The sequence below is a fragment of the Paramormyrops kingsleyae genome, chromosome 1, assembly GCF_048594095.1.
Source record: "Paramormyrops kingsleyae isolate MSU_618 chromosome 1, PKINGS_0.4, whole genome shotgun sequence".
In the NCBI taxonomy this organism is placed as follows: Eukaryota; Metazoa; Chordata; class Actinopteri; order Osteoglossiformes; family Mormyridae; genus Paramormyrops; species Paramormyrops kingsleyae.
The window spans coordinates 34342236-34363350 of NC_132797.1; the positions used below are offsets into that span (position 1 = coordinate 34342236).

Below are 21115 nucleotides of genomic sequence, written 5' to 3' on the forward strand. Positions count from 1 at the left end.
CGTTGTCGTGATGTCCTTCGTCAGCATCCGTAGCTCCGTCCATGCCACTTTGTGTACAAAGCGAAAGGGCTTTGCATGTTATTCGCAGGTTGTAACTTAATTTTTTGAAGATTAAGTGAAGCCGCTCTTTCAGGTTTGTTCATCAAAAGCAAAAGTCCAGTATGACATTTATGAAAGTTCTTCCGAGTAGCTGATAAAGAGGACAAAAACGTTGTTAGAAGTTGTCAATTTTGCTCGCCTTAGTAGGCCAAGCTTGTCGGAATTATGTCAGGTCGTTAGACAGCCGGCTGGTTCGCGCTAATGCCTTTTGAAAAGCATAAAAGTTTGGGAAGCCTGTTATTATACCTGGGAAGCTCCGTATGTATTCCTTAAAATGATGTATAAGCTTTGGGGAATGAGCTGAAAGACCGGGCGGCTTTGGCGCACCGTGCCGCAGCGTGTGTAACTTTTGTGTCCTTTTCTGTGTTTCACGCCTAATTCATGTTGACAGTTACAGGAATCGGCGAGGCGTCGGCTGGCAAGCTGAACTAATATCGACTAACTTAACTAAGTCTGATGACTGCCTGTTTATATAAATCTGCGTATCATGGCTGCCTAAAAATAGTCAGAGAGCACTTTAATGTATTTCATGTCGTAGCTTTTTACTTGACTATTACACAAAAATTGTCAGCGGATTATGCTTTATCGTTTACGATTTATCTATCGAGAACGCGTGCATAGTCATTATTTTATTTTTAATTTGGCTGTTTAGGTTTAGCTTTAGCTACGAATGACACTCACTCGTACCTGAATTGTTGCGGCGTGTTGAATATCTGTACATCTCTTAGATTAGGTCATTAGATTAGGTAGGGATCGTACGTATGTGCCAGCTGGGTTCATGTATCCAAGCCCCAACAAAAATCATTTTGTGTTTGTTAGAATGTTTCCAGGATATTAATTTATTCATGAAGATGTACATTGGATGGTGAACTGTAAATATTGACATTTTGCCCAGTTCTGTACAGCAAGATATACTTGAAAATGGTATTATACCACCGAATATGCGTATTAGTGTAGCATTACAATTTAATTTTGTGGAGTTTGTAATTATTGTAATTTATTTTGTAATTATTGGCTGTAGCCTGTCAGTTGTCAGATTTCTAGAATTTGATCATCTGTGTTTTTCCAAGTCTTATGGTAATAAGAAATCAATGTGTTGTAATTCATTTAACCATGGGTACTGAATTTAAGAGTACCTGCCTGGAGCAGTTAATATTTTAATCCTGTAGTGTGAAGGTCACGTTGTAAACAGCTATTTATTAATTAATTAAGTGTTCAGTTTAAATGTGTGCCTTTTAGTGTCATTTTTCCTCAGTGACAGTAATGTGTGTCATAATCAGTTAAGGCATAGAGAATTTTCTGGGAATGGAGAAAAATAATAGTTTATATGGAATGCTATGTATATATTTATATCATGTAAACTGCAAAATTTTATTCAGAAAATACCATTCTAAGCCAGTTCAGTTGTAATGTTTAATAAAAGGTTCATCAAGCTTTTGAATTAATTTTTTTTATGTTATATGGCCTGTTTAAAATGAAAAATAAGTGGCACTTAGTAAATTAAATCAAAGTTTTGCAATTAATGACAATCTCTTGAGACTGTTCTCCAGCCGGCCACTGAAACACACAGGGGCCGTCCTCCAATGGAGAGAGGGCTGTTAAGAAGAATGACAAAGAGACTCTTCAGCTTATGCACCTAATCACTTCGAGGGCACATTGTGCAGTTTGAGATTGAGTGGGTCAGAGAAAAGGGGTTTAACTGAGGCAGAATAGTTCTCCAGGGCCAGGTGGTCAGGGTTATGCTGCTGGTGTAATTTATAAAACAGACACCAGAGGGCAGTTATGAGCCAGTCTAAATGTAACCCTACAGATAGCGTTCACTTCACAAATGATAGCTTGTTAACACTATCAGTCAAAAAAGAAATAGAGCAGTCAGTGTTGGTTCATTAAAACCACACAGGCCCAAAGGTCAGTTCTCCCTTGGTTTTAGTCCTGTATCAGTCAGCACATGGAGCGGAGAGGCTCACGAAAACTTAACCTGCGTTTTGTGTATCTCCCCAGTTTTGTCACCATGTCGGACAAGAGCGAGCTGAAGGCGGAGCTGGAGCGTAAGAAGCAGCGCCTGGCTCAGATCAGGGAGGAAAAGAAGAGGAAAGAGGAGGAGCGAAAGAAGAAAGAGGTGAGCGGGTATTGAATTGTCACCTGTGCCTGCAATTAAGTAAAACACAAGGCGTGACAGTGCTTTGCAGGCGGCTCTGGACATCCTGCAGAAATGAGCCAGTGGTCTGCTGGGAGGGAGCCTGTAGCAGTAGGCTGGGGAGCTCCTCTTAAAAAGGCATTCAGATTTTTACAGCATGACAGATTTATCATTCAAAGAAGTTCCGATATTAATTATACATCTAGATTTGGTGCTGTCGGAAATGACAGCATTGTATTCCTCAGACAGCCCGTCACTCGCTCCGCCCATCTAATCCGGACTCGTCCCACAGTTACCGACTGGTAGAATTTCTGGAAGTACTGGAAGGATTACCTGCAGATGTGAAAAATAATAAATGAGTTTTTCCCTGATTGCTGTGAGTCCTTGTTGTGATATGTAGGTCTGCAAGTATACTTATTCATTATAGCACATTCCATTTACGTGACAATTTGCTGAATCTTTCCCCACCAGTTAGGTGGTTACTTGTATTCTTTTGTGTATGTTTTAATATATATGTTTCGAAAATGTTCTTTATGTTATAATTTTAAAAGTTTATTTTATAAAGCTTCAATTAATTCTATGGTGCAAATTATGCCTTATATTAATCTAAATCTTAATACTGTGCTTGTTAATAACCAGTATATGCACATATTCATAATGTATAATATGTCTCCCATTTCAAATTTATTTGCCTGTATTTCAATTTACACAAACTGCAGGTACACAATAAGAGTGAAAACTTTAACAACAAAGGAAAGTATAGATGTGAATTTTTCTCACTATGACAATATTTTGGATTTTGTTGCAATGTGATATGGGGAAAATCTGCAGTATAAGCTTGTGTAGTCTCATTTTAATATAAAAAGGAAATTCATAAAAAGGTATCTGATATGTAAGTATGTAGATGGTAACTAATATGTCTTTTCCACTAGTGCCGTGCCGATGCTGACAGCTCATTCTCAGATGGTGCTGATAGCACAACCTGAGAACCGGCCCACATTTCCACTAGTGCCGTGCCATGCTGACAGAGCTCGTTCTGAGATGGTGCCGATAGCACAACCTGAGAACCAGCCCACATTTCCACTAGTGCCGTGCCGATGCTGACAGAGCTCGTTCTCAGATGGTGCCGATAGCACAACCTGAGAACCGGCCCACATTTCCACTAGTTCAAAACAAAGTATTACAGATGGCGAGTACACACACGACAATGGGCATGAAACATTTTTGAATTGAAATTTTTTTTGGCAAAGAATGTTTCGGGTAATGATAACTTAAGCTTGGATTCAGTGGGATGCAGTTCATTGAAAACATCACTTTCATCAGAGTATTCGGAGGCTGGTTACCAACAATGCATACAGAACAGTGGGGCACTGAAATGTTTTCCATCCGGGGACATTTTGTGAGTCGTCTTTTTTATTTTTTATTTTTTTTTTATTTGAAGTTTTGGTAGTGTTTTTATGTTAATGATTTACTCTGTTCTACAAGTGTAGCCTACTTTCTTCAGCTCTCCTTTAATTTATGGATGTTTTCAGCAAACACTCAAACAAAACATCAAACGCTGAAAATAACAGATGCTCTGCTGAATTGTAGAGTGCATTGTAGCCCCTCCCCACATGCAGACAGCTGGGGTTTGCCATTTCAGACATGGAACCTCAAAATTGCCTGCCTGAGCCAGTTTCTCAGCCCTGGCACCAGGTAATCTGCAGTGGAAAAGAAAAGCGTTCCGAATTAGTCACTGGCTTGGCACTGGCACTGCTGCACTGGTGGAAAAGAACAATTAAATTCCTTCTCCTGTTGTCCCAAAAACTAAATCGAATCAATCATCCTTTTCAGTATCTCATAGTTGTTCCTCACTGTGTCATTGCTTGACCAACTAGAGATGCATGACTTTGTCAGTCAAATTACCAATCATGAGTTGGGTTGTCACCTTTGATTTTTAAGAAATAAAGGAGGGCACTTCCCCAGCCCCATAATTGATTTACCATGATGAAATGTACTGAGTAGAAGGGGGAGGAGGTGATCGCGCTGTCAAAAAGTACTAAACTCAGACAGGTCACAGACATGCCGTTGAGGTCATTGGGTAAACACTGAAATGTACTTCTGTGTTGCCCCCATTCCAGGCCGACCAGAAGAAGGAGACGCTGCCACCCCAGGATGACTCTGACCTGGAGAAAAAGAGGAGGGAGGCTGAGGCTCTGCTGCAGAGCATGGGGATCACCCCGGAAGCTCCTGTTGGTGAGAGCTGTGAGCGCTGGTGGGGGTGTGTGCAGGAGAACTCACCAATCTCCCAACTTGAGGCAGTCCAGTTATAAAAGAGTTTAGCAATTAACCTTCATGTTTATTTGCCACTTGCTTAATTTCCACTAGGGGGCAGAAGTGATCCACAGCTGATCCAGCTGTGTGGCGAGAACCACTGCATCATTTTGTCAGGAAGTAATAAATGCTATGTGGCTAAAGTAATGGTATTGAAGTATTGTTAGGAGGAGTCTGGTGTTAATAGTTCTGAGAAAGCCAACGGGCCATTTTATAACCCTTCATTTTTGCCTGGTCTCAGAAATGTTACTTACAGATTTAGCCTGTTATTGCACGGTAATCGTCTTTGCTGATCTGAGTGCTCTGTCAAACATCTACCTGTGTTGTGAATCGAAGGGACCCATTTTTACCCATTTTCAAGTTTTCATGATTAAAATGAGCATGTTTTGTTTGTGCTCCTACTGTGTTTATGCATAATAGATCTTCTGAGTTGGACCTGAATGGCTAACTTTAAAGACACTGAAGTGTCACTGCCCAATTAGTAATGACCTCACCTTTGTAGTCATGCTTCATAAACATTTCTTAATGATTTATTTAAGCCATTTTGTGATATTTGTTATTCCCATGGTGTTGCTATGTGGCTGTCTTTGTATTTATGCCAATGTCCAACCATGACCCCTTATTATTGAGATTAGAACATTACTCTGCCTGAATAAGCTATATTTACCTTGTGCCACCAGTACTGACTGGTCTGTGGGGCTGTAAAATGGGAACAGGACAGTTACAGCGTTTCAAGTTAGTATATAAAATAGTTTCAGCCGCAATGAAGAATTTATCACCAGTTCATTATCCTTAATTAAGCTTTGTAGCTTGATGTCCTGTGATCTGCTCCTGTTCATTATTTATTTCAACAGTAATTTAATCTTTGGTTTATTGTACCCTGTGTTAAAGATGGGTACACCCTGCTCCCTTATGGTAACTGTCTTATCTCTATGAGCTCTTTATGCCTGGATACTTCATTATAACACAGAGATTGCTGTGAGTAAAGAGATCTTCACATTTGTAGTTTTGGATTTGAAAGTAAAGCGGGAAATATGAGATGCTTGTGTTTCCTCTGCTCTTTATTCTGGCCCTTTCTGCATCTTATATGGAGCAGTGTTGAAATGCCTCAGTAATACCATGCAGACAGTGTCCTGGTTTCATGCTGATACCATGCTAACATTAGCATAAGTGTCTGTAGTGGCTCGATGCAGCCGCACCACTGTCAGATGTCATGTCTGTCTTGCTGTGGTCCTGTCTGTACCTCTCTGTTTGGTTCCTGTGGGCGCCATCCTGCCTGTCTGAGTGTTAACTGCATTTCTGCATGACTTCCAAGCATGGAATTTAACCATACGTTTCCCCCCTCTCTCTCTCTACCTCCCTCTCTCTCTCTCCTTCCCTCTTTCTGTTCATCCCCTTCCATGTTGTGTTTTTTTTTTTTTGTGCTTCGGCTTTTTGTGTCCCGCCCCTCCTCCCGACTCCCATGCTCGCCCCAGCTTCCATCCAGACGTCGCAACCCCTGCGGATAGTAACGGCAGATACCTGTCTCTTTCACTATCTAGCCCCTCCGCCCACATCCCCCACCTCCAAGTCTGCGGGCACGCCCAGCGAGGCGGGCAGCCAGGACTCCAGCGACGGCGCCGCGGGGCCCAGGTATAATGACACCTGTGTGAATGAAGGGGGGGGGTATTGTAAAGTGTCTGCATTTTAATATGTGCGCGCCTAGACTGAGGAGGCCGGGCCGGCCTGAGGCCTTACCCGGAATGCTGTTTGTTGTGGCACCCCCTGTGCGTGTCTGCCTTTTAATCTGCAAGGATAGCGGTTCTTTTTGTGGGAGGTGTACTTCTTTATTTTTAATTAGAGCTGGGAACCTGCAGGGTACGGCTGTGTGTGCCCGTCTGCATGTATGGATATATTCGGACACACATTTACTAGGTTTACTTTTAATTGTCATGGTGCATGTTGAGCCTAAAAGCAAGGATTTGAAGCACAAACATGAAATGCCTGGATAATGGTAAATAAATGGAATTATCCGCAGAATGACGTCTGTAGCCGCGCTGACCACCGGCTGGGAATCAGAATCATTGTATAAGGCTGATTTTGCAGTTTTGATGAGTGCTGAGGTGAAATGCATTTCTAACACATACGCTTAAGTATGTCACGTTGAAGGCTGGGGAGTATTTGTTTGACTGGTCCATTCAGAGGGGACGCAGGGCTGTTTGTTTACTTTGTGTGGAATCTGATTAGCAGAGCCCTGATTGGATGATAAAAGTGGTGTCTTTTGGCGCCCAGGGCCACACTTAACCCCCAAGCACGGCCTCGTCCCTCTCTGGGTCACCCCAGCCATCTTCTTCCCCCTCCCAAATAGGCCATGGCCCTGTGACACACACGGGTACAGCCTGAGGCCCCCACTGCTGTCCCCCTGTACCCCCGGAGGGGCAGGACCTGTGGCTGGGGTCACAGCTGGACATAAGGGGTGAATATGACTCTAAGAATAGCTTCTGGCAGTACACAGAACATCGCACTATCTAATATGTGCACTTAACCCAGGCTGCAGTATGTATTACATAAATAATGTAATACATACTGTTCTATTTAGAGAGACGAAATGTGCAATAAAGTACAGTTGCCGATTTTTAAATGCTACTGCCTGTTCCTGATCTTGTGAAATGAAAACTGAACTTAGTGTAAGGCTGGTGTAGAGCTCTCTGTTTCCCCCTCACCTCTGTCTGTCGTTATGGGATGTCCCCTTCAGAGGACGGGACGTAGACAGCTTGCCTTGCGGTTAGCCGTGGGGTCGGCCAGCATGGTGTTTCCGCTGAGCCTCTTAACCTGCTGTCCTCTCTCACTAACCCCTCATTGCCGGCGGGCTGCTAACAGGACTCTGCACTGGGACTCGGACCCCTCCACTCTCCAGCTGCACTCTGACTCTGACCTGGGGTACCACAACATTTTCTCTCTCTTCTGTGCTGTTTTTTTCACCTCCCACACTCCCCCCGACCCCCCCCCCCCCCTGAATTTATTTCATTCCTCCTGCCCCACACCCTCTAGCATTTGAAATAATAAAATTAACTATTATTTAAATATGAACTTCATGAATAAATGACTAATGTCACATGACTCAGAGTTCCTTTCCTTGGTCCTGGCAGGTTCTGGTCCATTTAGGTCCTCTCTATAGAGAGAGTGCAAAAATGAACTTCTGTCAGTCGCAGGCGGGGTGTGACCCTCTGCTCTGCCTGGCTGCCAAGCGAGGGGGTGGAACTCCTGGGTTTGATGGGAAGTGAAGTGGGATTGAAGCAGACATGCTGCCCCAGAAGCATGAGTGGTGCAGAGGTCCCTGCTTCAGCAGCTCTGCTATTTTCACCTGGGTGTCTAATTTCTGGTTTCCCCTATCTGAAGCTATGTTTCCCCTATCTGAAGCTATGTTTCCCCTATCTGAAGCTATGTTTCCCCTATCTGAAGCTGTGTTTCCCCTATCTGAAGCTGTGTTTCCCCTATCTGAAGCTGTGTTTCCCCTATCTGAAGCTATGTTTCCCCTATCTGAAGCTATGTTTCCCCTATCTGAAGCTATGTTTCCCCTATCTGAAGCTATGTTTCCCCTATCTGAAGCTGTGTTTCCCCTATCTGAAGCTGTGTTTCCCCTATCTGAAGCTGTGTTTCCCCTATCTGAAGCTGTGTTTCCCCATAGACGGGCCGCCGTGAAGCTGGGCATGGCCAAGATCGTCCACGTGGACTTCCCTCCCCGCGAGACTGTGTCCTACACGAAGGAGACGCAGACCCCCGTCATGGCACAGGAGAAGGAAGGCAAGCCCCCACTCCTTTTTCTGTGACTGTCCCCCCCGCTGCCTTTTTATCTGCACCTCCCTTACCGATCAGTGGTAAAGGCCTCTAATGCTTCAGCTCTCTCACTGAGTAATTCGTCTGTCCCGCCTCTTCCTGTCACCTGACATGCTCAAAGCAAAATGCACCCGTCGGGCACCAAGCCATTAGCTGCAGCTCAGATTGAGAGTTCAGTCACCTTGTTAGGGGGTGCCATTAATGTAGCTCTCTCAAGGTCAGCTGACAGGTGGGAGGGGGGGGGGGCTGGGGATAGCCAGGGCGTGTCTGGTTCGTTTCAGGCAATGGAGGCAACTACCTACTGGGCTGCATCTGACTTGTTTGTCTGGGAGTGCTTCTAGGTAAAACAAAGGTCTTGGGCTTGTAATTGCGGAAAAGTGTTAAATTTAAAGTAAAGGATTGACCCCCCCCCCCTCCATTTTAATTGCTGTAATTCCTTGTGGGGTTTTTTTTTTTCTTGGAGATTCATGGAGAGAGTCTGGGATTTACTGAAGAAATGACTGTAATGACGTGTGAGGTCGGACAGGGGAGATGCCTGCTGGAGAGGAAACACTACAAACAGGAAAAGCTAACTGCTGTTTAAGGAGCACCACTGTATTTAAGGGGGGAATCCTGGAATAACCGCGCATGGCGTGTCTGCAAAGTAATGCTGTGCTGGAGGTTGTGGGGTCTCGGCAAATTTGAGCTTTAGTTAAAATTGATTTAAAGACTTGGAATTCAGAGGGAGGTCAATACATTTTTCAGTCATTAAAATAATTCAATGGCCACTTGTGACAAGTGGCTTGCTTTAAATGTACTTGCCTTTATTTTATTCTGATTGGCTGGTGGTTTCTCATGCTATTTGATTGAGTCCCCAGTCAGAGCACAGATTAATTAAATCAATGTTAATAGGGGTTTCTTAGGTAAATGTGTGTGTGTGTGTGTGTGTGTGTGTGTGTGTGTGTGTGTGTGTGTCTATATATATACACAACACTGTTGTGTTGGGTATATATATATATATATATATATATATATATATATATATATATATATATATATATGAGCCCTTTGATGGACTACAATCCTACAGACCCCCACAGTGACCCTGACCTGGATGGATGTGTGTAGGTGTGCATGGTCCAGATATACCTTACCTTGTGGGGACCAAATGTGATGAATACCCATTTTTTTTTACCTTATGGGGACCGTAAGGGAAAACTCAATTTTCTAAAATATCCGTGACTGCAATCAAAAAAATAAAAATGCAAAAACTTGCATTTTGTTTGCTTACTTATGGTTATGGTTAGGGCTGGATAGGGATTAAAGATATGATTAAAGATATGATTAAAGATATGATTAAAGATATGATTAAAGATATGATTAAAGATATGATTAAAGATTACAGGTGTGCCTGTGTGCACACTCGCTTTTATGACATATATGGTGTATTTTGTACTTTGTGTCTTTTTGCTTGTCCCCGAGGAACAATCCTGAGTCAGAAGTGTGTAAAGAGACATAAGAAAGACACCCCCATTTCTCATGGTTTCCCCATGATTACCCCATTTCTCAGAAATGCAGTGATCCAGGCAACCAGGACTCATGGCATTAAACAGGCACTGTCCAGGCACTGCGTGTTGCCCAAATGCGTGAGGTCACCCATCAGTGCTGCACGGTCGACCTGCTGCCAGCTCCGCAGACAGCCGCACCTCCATCGCTGCTCCATCATCAGTCGCTACTAGGTTTTCTGCAACACTTGGGTCTTTGCCCTCAAAATAACAATTCTCATGCTTCACTGGACTCGGCATTGGTGCTTTTGATGGTGCCATCTGAGAATTTGCTGTGTGATCCAAGTGAGCGGGTCCCTTGGGTTCTCGGGGCTGTTTAGAAGCCACTGTTGTGTTGGGTATCAGCATTCTGTCATCATCGTTGTATTAGAATGTCAGAGCAAGATAAGGCTGCTTAATTTAAAATGAGGGCCATTCTGTAATTGTTTTCCCTGGATGTGAACCAGTTTGTTCCAAACACTTTAACCCTTGTATTGTTGTTGTTAATGTTAATGGTTGCATTTCCCTATGGTCACGCGTGTGTTTGCCCGTGACTTGTGTATACCCGGTCCGATCCTCGCGTGTATTTAGCGTGTGTAAATCTTCCACCGTGTGTGCATCTTGCAGTTCTGCGTCTGACAACCTTGCATTTCCCGTCTGTGTATTTGGGTTCGGTGCTCGTAGGTTGCCTGTTGTGGTCCTTCTATTTACAGTTGCACGTGGGGCATGCTGGCACATGCTGGGGCATGCTGGCACATGCTGGGGCATGCTGGCATATGCTGGGACATGCTGGGGCATGCTGGGACATGCTGGGACATGCACCCCACCAATGCTACACTAGTATAAAAAAAGGAATCTGGTCGAGGCATCTGTTCGCCGACCAAAATCTATACGTGAACCAATGCATTTTTTTCACTGTATTTTTGGTCGCGAACCAAATCGTTCGTAGGCTACAGTGTTCGTGAACCGCAGGCACTACTGTACCACTTAGCAAATGTATTGTGGAGGAAATGAATCATGTGACTTATCCCTAGTCCTAGTCAGTGGAGGCACGTGAAAGAACAGGCTTTGATCTGGTGAACTGATTACTTTGACAAGCCACATGAAGTTCTCCAGGGGCACTGGATATAAGGCCTGAGCCTGCACCCAGAGCCCATGCTTTGCCCTCAGCTGTGTATGTATTTACAGTATGCATGTCTGAAAAGAACAGTTAACCACATTAAACCATTCAAAACGTGAATTCAGCCATCAGGCAAGATAGTTACATATTTGCCAGCATTCCTCGTTTTGTGGAAATGCTAAAAGAGACTCTAAATGAATGAGCCAGGAGTTTAAAATACTTCGATTTGTAAATACTGTTCATGTTGATTCCAGCCAATCCCGAGTATCCATGGGCCTGTTCGCTGATCCCTGATGCTGTTTTTGTTTTAAACCACCTGTCAGTCTGCTTTTCACCATTTTATTTGTAATAAATCCCCAATCTAGCTGAAGCCCTCCCCCCCCCCCCCCCCCCCCCAAAAAAAAAAAAAACTGACACAGATTATGCAGTTGGCCTTGCTTGGTGAGGTGATTTTAGTATACTGGCAGAAGGTTCCAAAATGTTCTTGAGATCCAGCAAGCATGCCTCCCTCCCCTCTCAACTGCAGGTACCACCACGTTCCCACCCCCCAGGGGTCATTAGGATAGCATCTACCCACCTCCCCTGGTCATTTTAGATGGCAGGTGCATCATGCCCTGGGTCTCCAGGTGGTCCACATGGGCCCCATTGGGGGGGGGGCTGCTTGAGGTCCTTGAAGGGAAGCACTTTAACCTTCTGCATTTGGTTCCTGGAGCAGCTCATCAGCACCGCCCTGTAAGCTCACCAGAGCCCTGCTGCCCGTCGCTCCGTGCGATCCGCCCCTCAACATCTGCAAAGCTATTTATCGCACGTCTAATTAGTAGATGCAGCTATCACGTTCATTGGCAGTGCGAGAGGAATACACTGGCAGTGCGAGAGGAATACACTGGCAGTGCGAGAGGAATACACTGACAGTGCGAGAGGAATACACTGGCAGTGCGAGAGGAATACACTGGCAGTGCGAGAGGAATACACTGGCAGTGCGAGAGGAATACACTGGCAGTGCGAGAGGAATACACTGACAGTGTATTCTGTGGGGGACGCCCTTGGTTTTAAGCTGTTTGTGTGTGTCTCCCTATATGTGTCTCTGTCTGTCTCTGTATCCTTGGCTGATTAATGTGAGGCTAGTGGTTGCAGGGTGTGTTTCTGAGCCTCCACAGCCATTGCACTGGGTGTACTAGGGGGCTGAGGAGCTGTGAGTGAATGGGGGGGGTGCAGTCAGATGGAAATGACCAAGCTGTCTCCACCAAGTGGAGCCAATGTAACTCCATGACACTGTGTGGGCTGGAGGAGGGAGGAGTAGCTGTCTGTGTCTGTGGCCTGGAAGCAGCAACCTGTCAAGTTGCCTTGATTGGGGGGTAAGAGTCTCATGTCATGTGTTGTTTTTGGTCTTCCTTCACGTCCAATCCTTTGCAGTCTGTCTTTTCATTGAGATGTGTGGACAAGGACAACAGAATAACCCCATTTAGTTAGTCCTGTGAAATTTACCTTGTTAAAAAAGTTAATACTTTGCATTGAAGAATTATCTAAATTTCATTTGAATCTAAATTTTTATTTTTATTTGGTAATCTAAATTTTTATTTTTATTTGGTAATCTAAATTTTTATTGTAAGTGGCATTCAGGTTTTCTTTATGCATCTTCATGAGGTTCTCCTGTGCAGGTAGGTTGAGATCGTGTTTTAGGCAGTACTGCATTTTCAATGTCTCTTTGTCTCCCCAAGATGAGGATGAGGAGGAGGAGATACCCCACCCCCCGCCAGTACTGCAAACCCAGGAGGAGAAACCAGACCAGAAGGAAGAAGAAGCAGAAGGTAAGCAGAGCTGCACTTCCAAGGTTTCAGCTTGAAGCTTCAAGTCTTGCTCAAAACGCTGTGTTGCACACTGTGTGTGTGTGTGTGTGTGTGTGTGTGTGTGTGCGTGTGCGCACGCACATGTGTTCATGCACGTGTCGGTCTGCTCCCATGCAGCGGCTCCCCACGAGCTCACTGAGGAGGAGAAGCTGCAGATCCTGCACTCGGGCGACTTCGTGACCTTCTTCGAGCATAGCAGCCGCATCGTGGAGCGCGCCCTCTCTGAGCACGTGGACGTCTTCTTTGACTACAGCGGGAGAGACCTGCAGGAGAAGGACGGGTAAGGAATGGGCCCTGCACTCTGGCTGTGAGGATGAACAGAGCCGAAGCGTCAGACTCAGTTACTGAAAGGGCCTTAATAAAAACCAGTAAAGGCTTATTGATTTAATTAATAACAGTATGACCAAAACTTCTGTTATTTGTTTGAAATCTGTACTATATGTAAATGTGGACTTTGTAGGAAAATAGGTTGAGTTTAGTCCCAAGAAATAAAAACAACCATATTATGACTAGAATGTTTTGCTGAATTTTCTGCTGACTTGCTGCTATTGAGCTTGTCGGGGGTGGGGGGGTGGTGGGAAGAGGAAAGGTGTATTGCAGGTTTGCACAGGAAGATCCCAGCTTCCCGCGTAGGGCTGTAACGATACACACAACGAAACAAATGAATATACAGTGGTACCTCGAAACTCGAACTTAATCCGTTCAGAACTCCAGATCGAATCCTAAAAAGTTTGAGTTCTGATCGAATTTTTCCCATAAATAATGGAAAACCAATTAATTGGTTCCCAGCCCCAAAAAATTACACCTAAATATGTTTTTTTTAGCATTTAAACACAAAATGAACCGGATAAAACAAGAAGAGCATATATTGTACTAAACACATCTAAGCACATTTATCAAAACAGTAATTTGTAAAGTAAGAAAATAAATGTATCCAAACAGTGTGTCCTGCCCCGATAGTCCGCTCCTTCCGTGTGCCACGCCCCCTCGTTAACCCCGTGTGGAATTCCCATGTGATCAGCTGTTTCTGGTTGTTTTCATTAGCTCTCTGTATTTCATCCGCGTTTCAGTTTGTTTCCCCAGTCCCGTCATTGTATTGTCCGTCTGCGTTTTGCCTGCCTTACCTGTAATTAAACCCCGTATTCCCCGATTCCCTGACGTCTGCGCCTTTGTCTCCGTTCCGTCCCCGCTTGTCACGACAATATTATTATAATTAAATGTATTAATGGTTTATTGTTAATATTAAAATAATGAACAAGAAATCTTTATTTTTAAATGTATTTTATTATATAATAATAATTACTGTTACTGTCTATCATTGTCTGAATGTATCGCAGCAAATGCAAGGCTGAGACTGAAGTGTTACCCTTTGTTTCCGCTGAGAGACATGCCGCGTGGCTCATTTCCCCGCGCATACAAGTTATCTTAGGTCGGCATTCACGGTTTGACTTCTGAGATTCAGATCAAGCTCTAGGTCATTTTTTTTTCGAACTGGCTGGTTCGACTTTTAAGAAATTCAAGTTCTAAGGGGTTAGAGAACTGAGGTACCACTGTATTTCTTGACACAAGTGAAACCTAAATTCATAAGTAGATCTTCAGTATGGAAAACATTATGCTAATTGTGGCTGTCGGTTGGTTACGGATAATGCTGGTTACAGTCAGTTATAATCAACAGTTTGGGAACATTTTGGTTTTCCGATGAATTACACCAACATTGGAAAAAGAGTAGTTAATAAGACCAAGAGTGTCGCCCAGCTTTGCTATACTGAGCTTGCATATGTTGCTGAAAACAAGCAAAGTGAACTCATTTGAAACTACATCATCCAAGTGTGTGTATCACCGGAGCGAAGCAGAAACAGCCTCTGCATGTAGTCTCCACGTGGCATCGTAGGTGCTGGTTCCAGGAAAAGTCAGACCATGTAAGAAAAGTTACTACAGCTATATGGGTGTTTATGGCTACAGATATGCGACCATACTCTGTAGTAGCAAAGTAGCAAGAACAGGATTTAGTCCATTATGATTGTCATCATGCCATCTTATTGAAATTTTACTTTTTGCTTGTTTTTTTTTACTGTGCAAATAAGCGTGCCGTATGTTTTGTCATTCAGGTACACTGACGTGAAACACATTGCCTTTGGTTTAACATTTGTTCCTAATTGTGTTTGTAGTTTTAGTAGTGAATAATTTCAAAATGAATTTTGAATCCCTGCTGTACCAGCATCTCACCAAACTGTGTACCCAAAACCGAGGTTTGTACCAAACTGTGAATTTTGGGACTGACATCCCGTCCAGGGTGACCCCTGCCCTGTACCCGACAGTGGACTGACATCCCGTCCAGGGTGACCCCTGCCCTGTACCCGACAGTGGACTGACATCCCGTCCAGGGTGACCCCTGCCCTGTACCCGACAGTGGACTGACATCCCGTCCAGGGTGTCCCCTGCCCTGTACCCGACAGTGGACTGACATCCCGTCCAGGGTGTCCCCTGCCCTGTACCCGACAGTGGACTGACATCCCGTCCAGGGTGTCCCCTGCCCTGTACCCGACAGTGGACTGACATCCCGTCCAGGGTGTCCCCTGCCCTGTACCCGACAGTGGACTGACATCCCGTCCAGGGTGTCCCCTGCCCTGTACCCGACAGTGGACTGACATCCCGTCCAGGGTGACCCCTGCCCTGTACCCGACAGTGGACTGACATCCCGTCCAGGGTGACCCCTGCCCTGTACCCGACAGTGGACTGACATCCCGTCCAGGGTGTCCCCTGCCCTGTACCCGACAGTGGACTGACATCCCGTCCAGGGTGACCCCTGCCCTGTGCTGCCTGGAACAGGCTCGCCATGTCCCTATACTGGAGGGTGAATGTCTCATTCTATTCAAATAAAATAAAATGTCTAGCTATTAACCAAAACAAAATATTACAGATATGATGTTGAGTATGAGTGTAACATTTATTATTTTACTTTTGGAAGCTTAGGTCCTCAGCAGTGTTGCACAGGATGTGAATGCGATGGTTTGTGGTCATTGGACGATTGGGTGTATGATGGGGCGTGGTCATTGGGTGTGTGATGGGCCCTGGTCAATGGGGTGATTAGGTGTGTAATTGGGCATGGTCATTGGCTGATGGGGTATGGTCATTACCTCCGTGCCCTGCAGTTTGCTCACCCTCCTCTGCTGTTCCTTTTAGAGAGATCCAAGCAGGGGCCAAGCTGTCTCTCAATAGGCAATTCACAGACGAGCAATGGTCCAAGCATCGTGTGGTCACCTGTCTGGACTGGTCCCCTCAGGTAAGACCCCCAACTCCGCCCCGTAGGAGACGCCATTTTGGTTGTTTGACTGGCCCCCTGATGTTAGCATTTCCTGTCCTGCTCTTGACTCCTGAGGTGCCGGTCCCTTGTGGATGTTGGCCCTTAGTCGCTCCTGTGCGCAGTCTGCAGCATTTGCTCTCTGCTCGTGGCTCCCAAGGGACCTGTCCCTTGTGGATGTTGGCCCACAGTCTCTCCTCCATGCAGTCTGCAGCATTTGCTCTCTGCTCGTGGCTCCTAAGGAGATGGTCTCTCCTTTTGCTCCTGTGAAGACTGCATTACACCACGTGTCTCTTTGCACACAGTGACAAAATGTTCACATCACCAAAGATGTGGCTCAAGGGTTTTCCGTCCTGTCTGTGCACATAAATTACCTGTGTGTACCCGAGGCAGCATTAACACCCCCCCACACCCCTTCCTTAGGCCAGAAAGGGACATTCCCCCGACAGTGAGGCTCAGGTTTACAGCACAGGAGGGAAGGGGCAGATGACTTGTTAGTGTACGTTAGCTCGACACACAGAACTGGGTTTGCTGCAGTGTTTTTAAGCACAGAGCCAGGACCCCCCCCCCCCCCCCCCCAAATTTAACCTCTATGACGCGTTGATCTGTGGCGTTCTCTTTGTTACTCCAACCTGCTTCTGTTGGGGGGGGGGGGGTGACTTCCCTGTAATAAATCTTGAGGAAGGCCTGGGGGCTTGATGCAGGCTCCTAAGAATGTTGCTAAGAATATAAAGTGGGGAGCAGCAGGGGTGCCCTGGGGCAGGAGCGACTTCCTGCTGACTGAGGTGGGATTTTCGTGTCTCTGAAGTACCCAGAGCTACTGGTCGCCTCCTACAACAACAACGAGGAAGCCCCCCACGAGCCTGACGGCGTCGCCCTCGTGTGGAACATGAAGTACAGGAAGACCACACCCGAGTACGTGTTCCACTGCCAGGTGCGTGTGGAGATCAGGATCACCCCCCATCCTCCTGCACTGTGATTTCACCCGCCTGGCTTTCCGCCTCCATCACATCTGTCTGCACACGTTTTTTTGTTTTTTTTTTGGTGGCTGCTAACAGCCGCCAACGTGAATGATTGGGTGAACGAGCAAGTAATTAATCATTCGCAGTGAGTGTACTCAATGTGGGCTGTACGCCGCCATTGCTATGGCGACCTGCACCTCATCCCGCTGCCCCCCCCCCCCCCAGCCTGCTCAGTGTTAGCACAGGTTTCCCAGGACAGCATCAGCTAAGTGGAGACACGTGTGGGGCCGGCCTAGGGTTACAGCAGACTCCCCCCAACAAATATGACAGAACAGAAGTGTTGGCTGTATATAGCAAAACTGGTGTGTGTCAAGGTCTGGGATACATTACATGGTAATCTAACATTCAGTACTTGTAGTAGACATGTTTAATGCAGAAGAAAGGGACAGGAATAAAGATCTGAGTGACAAAAGCCAAATCGTTATGGTCAGGAGACTGGGTCAGCATCTCCAGAACAGCAAGGCTTGGGGGTGCTCATGGTCAGCCATGGCGCGTACCTACAGAGAGTGGTCTGAGGAGGAAAAACCATGAACCAGAGACAAGGTGCTGGGTAACCAGGACTCGTCGATGTAGGATGTGAACAACGGTATCACAAACCAACATTCTGTTTGTGATACAAACCAACAGAATGACTACTGTGGCACAAATGGCGTATAATTTTGATGATTCTCATGGGAGTAATGTGTCACAACAACCAGGGCTTCGAGCATGTGGTGCTGTGTAGCCATCAATCGGACTTGTCGGTCCAACAAATTCCACAGATGCTCCAGGACTCTGTGTATACCAGCAGTGTATCTGTTACAGTTATTACTGTTGTCACAGACAATGTTGGTGTAAATGAGAAATACAACATTTAGACATTGAAATAGTTAACCACATAACTGTTGGAGAAAGTGAATGTATGTATGTCCAATTGTGCAATAAATGAATAGATGTAGTTTCAGTTATGTGTAATGACTTAGAAGTCAACATTCAGGTAAAAACAAATTCATTGGCTTTCACATTTCCTGTTGATCCATCCATAGATTGGGGGGGGGGGCAGAGCTGTCTGGAGAATACATAGCTGTCATTCTGACAGCATCCTTTCTGGATCATATTGAAATGGTCTGTATTATTAAATGCTGCACCTACACTATGGATATGAATTTGTTTGAATTAAGTTACATTTTTTTAATTCTACACCCATAAATTCAAACTTGAATTCAACCGCAGTTCAATTCAGATTTACTTATTAAATTGGAATTTCAGGACCATTCACAATTCAGTTCTAAATGGTGCACACCCCTGAAGTCATGGTGCATTACTCTCATGACCATTGTTACAGTTATCTGTGCACTTCTGTTGGTTCGTGCTACATGGGATAGCTCTCAGTAGGTCCTCACCACGAGCTCCCCACAAGCCTTGTGGTTTCAGAGATGCTCTGACCCAGTCGTTAGGATATAATGAAATGGCCTTTATCAAAGTCATGCAGATCTTTATTCCTGCCCATTCCTTTTGCATTAAACATATTGACTATGCTATTTTAGGTTACTGTTTAGTATATGCCAGACCGTAGCACAATTAAACAATCAACGTTATTCACTTCACATGGGTCATAATGTTTTGGCTCATTTGTGTGCGTGTGCGTATGTGTGTGTGTCCGTGTGTGGGTGGGTGGGGTGAATAGAAATGACAGTGGTTTATATATCTTTAAAACCTGATCCAGGCCCCCCAGGAATCCGGTAAACGGCCTCATCGTTTCACAGCGGCATCTGCATGTGATGCATGGTGAAGTCCGGCGACAGGGGTTGCATCTCTAACAGCCAGTGTGTGGCGCTGTGACCTCTTCACCCTCTCTCTCTCTCTCTCTCTCTCATCCCCTCCGAGCAGTCTGCCGTGATGTCCACCACCTTCGCCAAGTTTCACCCCAACCTGGTAGTGGGGGGCACCTACTCAGGCCAGATTGTCCTGTGGGACAACCGTAACAACAAGAGGACGCCCGTGCAGAGGACCCCTCTGTCAGCCGCGGCACACACGGTAATGGTCACATGGCAAGGTCACATGGTCAGGGTCAAAGGGTACACTCTGGGTGTTGGGGGGCGACATGTTATGCTATGCATGCGCGTGTGTGCGTGTGTGTACACGTGTACACATCCTTTCCAGGGTGTTTCCTCTCTTGTATCCTGTACTTCTTTGGCTAAGCTGCTCACTGCCCTGTACTGAATATGTGATATGCGAATCCTTGCTTCCTTGGTGAGAGGTTTATTTCAGTTTTATTGTGTTGTATCCTGTATTTTTCTTACATCATATACATTTATAATGTGGATGCCAGTGAGAAGGGAAGTTAGTGGAGTAGACTGTAAGCCTCGCGTGTGGTGAAGCCTAGCTCTCTCTTCTGTGTGTGAGCCAGCATCCCGTCTACTGCGTCAATGTGGTGGGCACGCAGAACGCCCACAACCTGATCAGCATCTCCACGGACGGGAAGATGTGCTCCTGGAGCCTGGACATGCTCTCCCAGCCTCAGGTGAGAGCCAGGGCCTTCAGGGGTGCCTCCACTCACCGGATACCTCTTTTGCAATAGTGCCGTGCCGGTTCTGACAGGGAGCTGGTTCTCAGGTGCCAGATCCTGAGAACCAGCCTGCATTTCTGCTGGTTAATAACATTTATAACTGACGGTGAGTATGCACATAACTATGGCCGTGTGCCATTTTGCAGTTTATTAAATATGTTTTGTTTAGGCTAATGCTAAATAAAATTCTGGTTCTTATGTTTTCAGCAAACACTAAAATCAGACAAAACATCAAGTACTGGAAATAAAAAATGTGGCTCTGCTGAAGTTTACAACACATTGTAGCCGCTCCCACACACAGACATCATGGGTTGGCAGTTTGGCAGACCAATTCTCTGGAGCCAGGCCGAAGCCAGTTTTTGAGGCACGGCACCAGATGATTGGCAGTTGAAAAGCGTAGAACTGGCTCAGCACCAGCACCTCATTGGCTTTGGTTCTCCTCTCCCCGCTCAGTAACATGCACCTACCCGCCCTTTAAATAAAGGCTATCGCCACTCTGAATGCTGCTATGAAATCACTCAAACAATGATCTGGGAATGACAGTTATTTATGAATCCTTTTGTTATGACAGTAATTTATTTTATGTTTACAGCATATGGTTGGTACTTTTGAAATTACTGTGTGGGTTTTTTTTTTGTTAAATTCTCTCTTTTAGTTATTTATCCTTTTTTATTTTTAAGATGGGAGCCATTTTTATTTTTAAGATCCATCTATATCTATCTATATTTATCTATCTCTATCTATATATCTGTCTATATCTATCCATCTATATCTATCGCCGGCTCATAATCTACATCTTCATTCTGCAAGGAAAAAAAGATTCATTTTTACCTCTGCATGCAAAAGTATTTCTTGTTTTAATCGAGTGAGGAGTGATGGTTGTGCAGAATGTATCAGGGAGGAGGAAAGGACAGTATTGCAAAACGGAGTCTTAGGTGAGGACTAGCAAGGTCAGTGGCTGCGTGGACACTTGGTGCTGCAAGTGTTTGTCTGCAGGTGAAGTTCATTTTGTCACGATTGGGATCAGGCGAGCCGGAAAGCAGGCGAATGGAGCCGTAAATACGGACAGATGGGGTTTATTAACGACGGGATGGCTGACAGGCACAAACATCGAAACAATACAATGACGGATCTGGGGAAGACTGACTGAGACTCGGACTAAATACAAAAGACAAGCTAAGGGTAACGAGCAACAGGTGGGAATAATCAGGCAGAAACAGGAGGTAACGAGGTGGGCGTGGCACACATTAGCATCGGACGGAACGGGGCGTGACACATTTATGTCAGTTGTGTCATATGCCTGTCCGTGTGAGAAGACGTATGAACCGGCGTGTGGAGTGGTTTTGATCCTGCCAGAGAGATTTTCCAAGTGTTCATCTTCCTGAGCCA

The 21115-nt window shown here is 45.3% G+C and overlaps 1 protein-coding gene across 5 annotated transcripts in view; it reads left to right on the top strand.

The window, feature by feature from the left end:
• The window catches only part of LOC111840644 (dynein, cytoplasmic 1, intermediate chain 2a-like), a 23811-nt gene continuing 2696 nt past the window's right edge, over positions 1 to 21115 (top strand). Inside the window, exons 1-12 of one of the 5 annotated variants that reach the window (XM_023805649.2) lie at positions 1 to 133; positions 2101 to 2218; positions 4357 to 4471; positions 6025 to 6181; positions 6897 to 7004; positions 8217 to 8332; positions 12727 to 12816; positions 12973 to 13135; positions 16039 to 16138; positions 16965 to 17090; positions 19048 to 19194; positions 19568 to 19681. In XM_023805649.2, the coding sequence (XP_023661417.2) occupies positions 2111 to 2218; positions 4357 to 4471; positions 6025 to 6181; positions 6897 to 7004; positions 8217 to 8332; positions 12727 to 12816; positions 12973 to 13135; positions 16039 to 16138; positions 16965 to 17090; positions 19048 to 19194; positions 19568 to 19681 (1344 nt within the window). In that variant the 5' untranslated portion in view covers positions 1 to 133; positions 2101 to 2110. Of the gene's footprint in view, positions 134 to 2100; positions 2219 to 4356; positions 4472 to 6024; positions 6182 to 6896; positions 7005 to 7408; positions 7469 to 8216; positions 8333 to 12726; positions 12817 to 12972; positions 13136 to 16038; positions 16139 to 16964; positions 17091 to 19047; positions 19195 to 19567; positions 19682 to 21115 lie in introns of all 5 variants that reach the window. The other 4 variants (XM_023805651.2, XM_023805653.2, XM_023805652.2 and 1 more) reach the window with 4 other exon arrangements.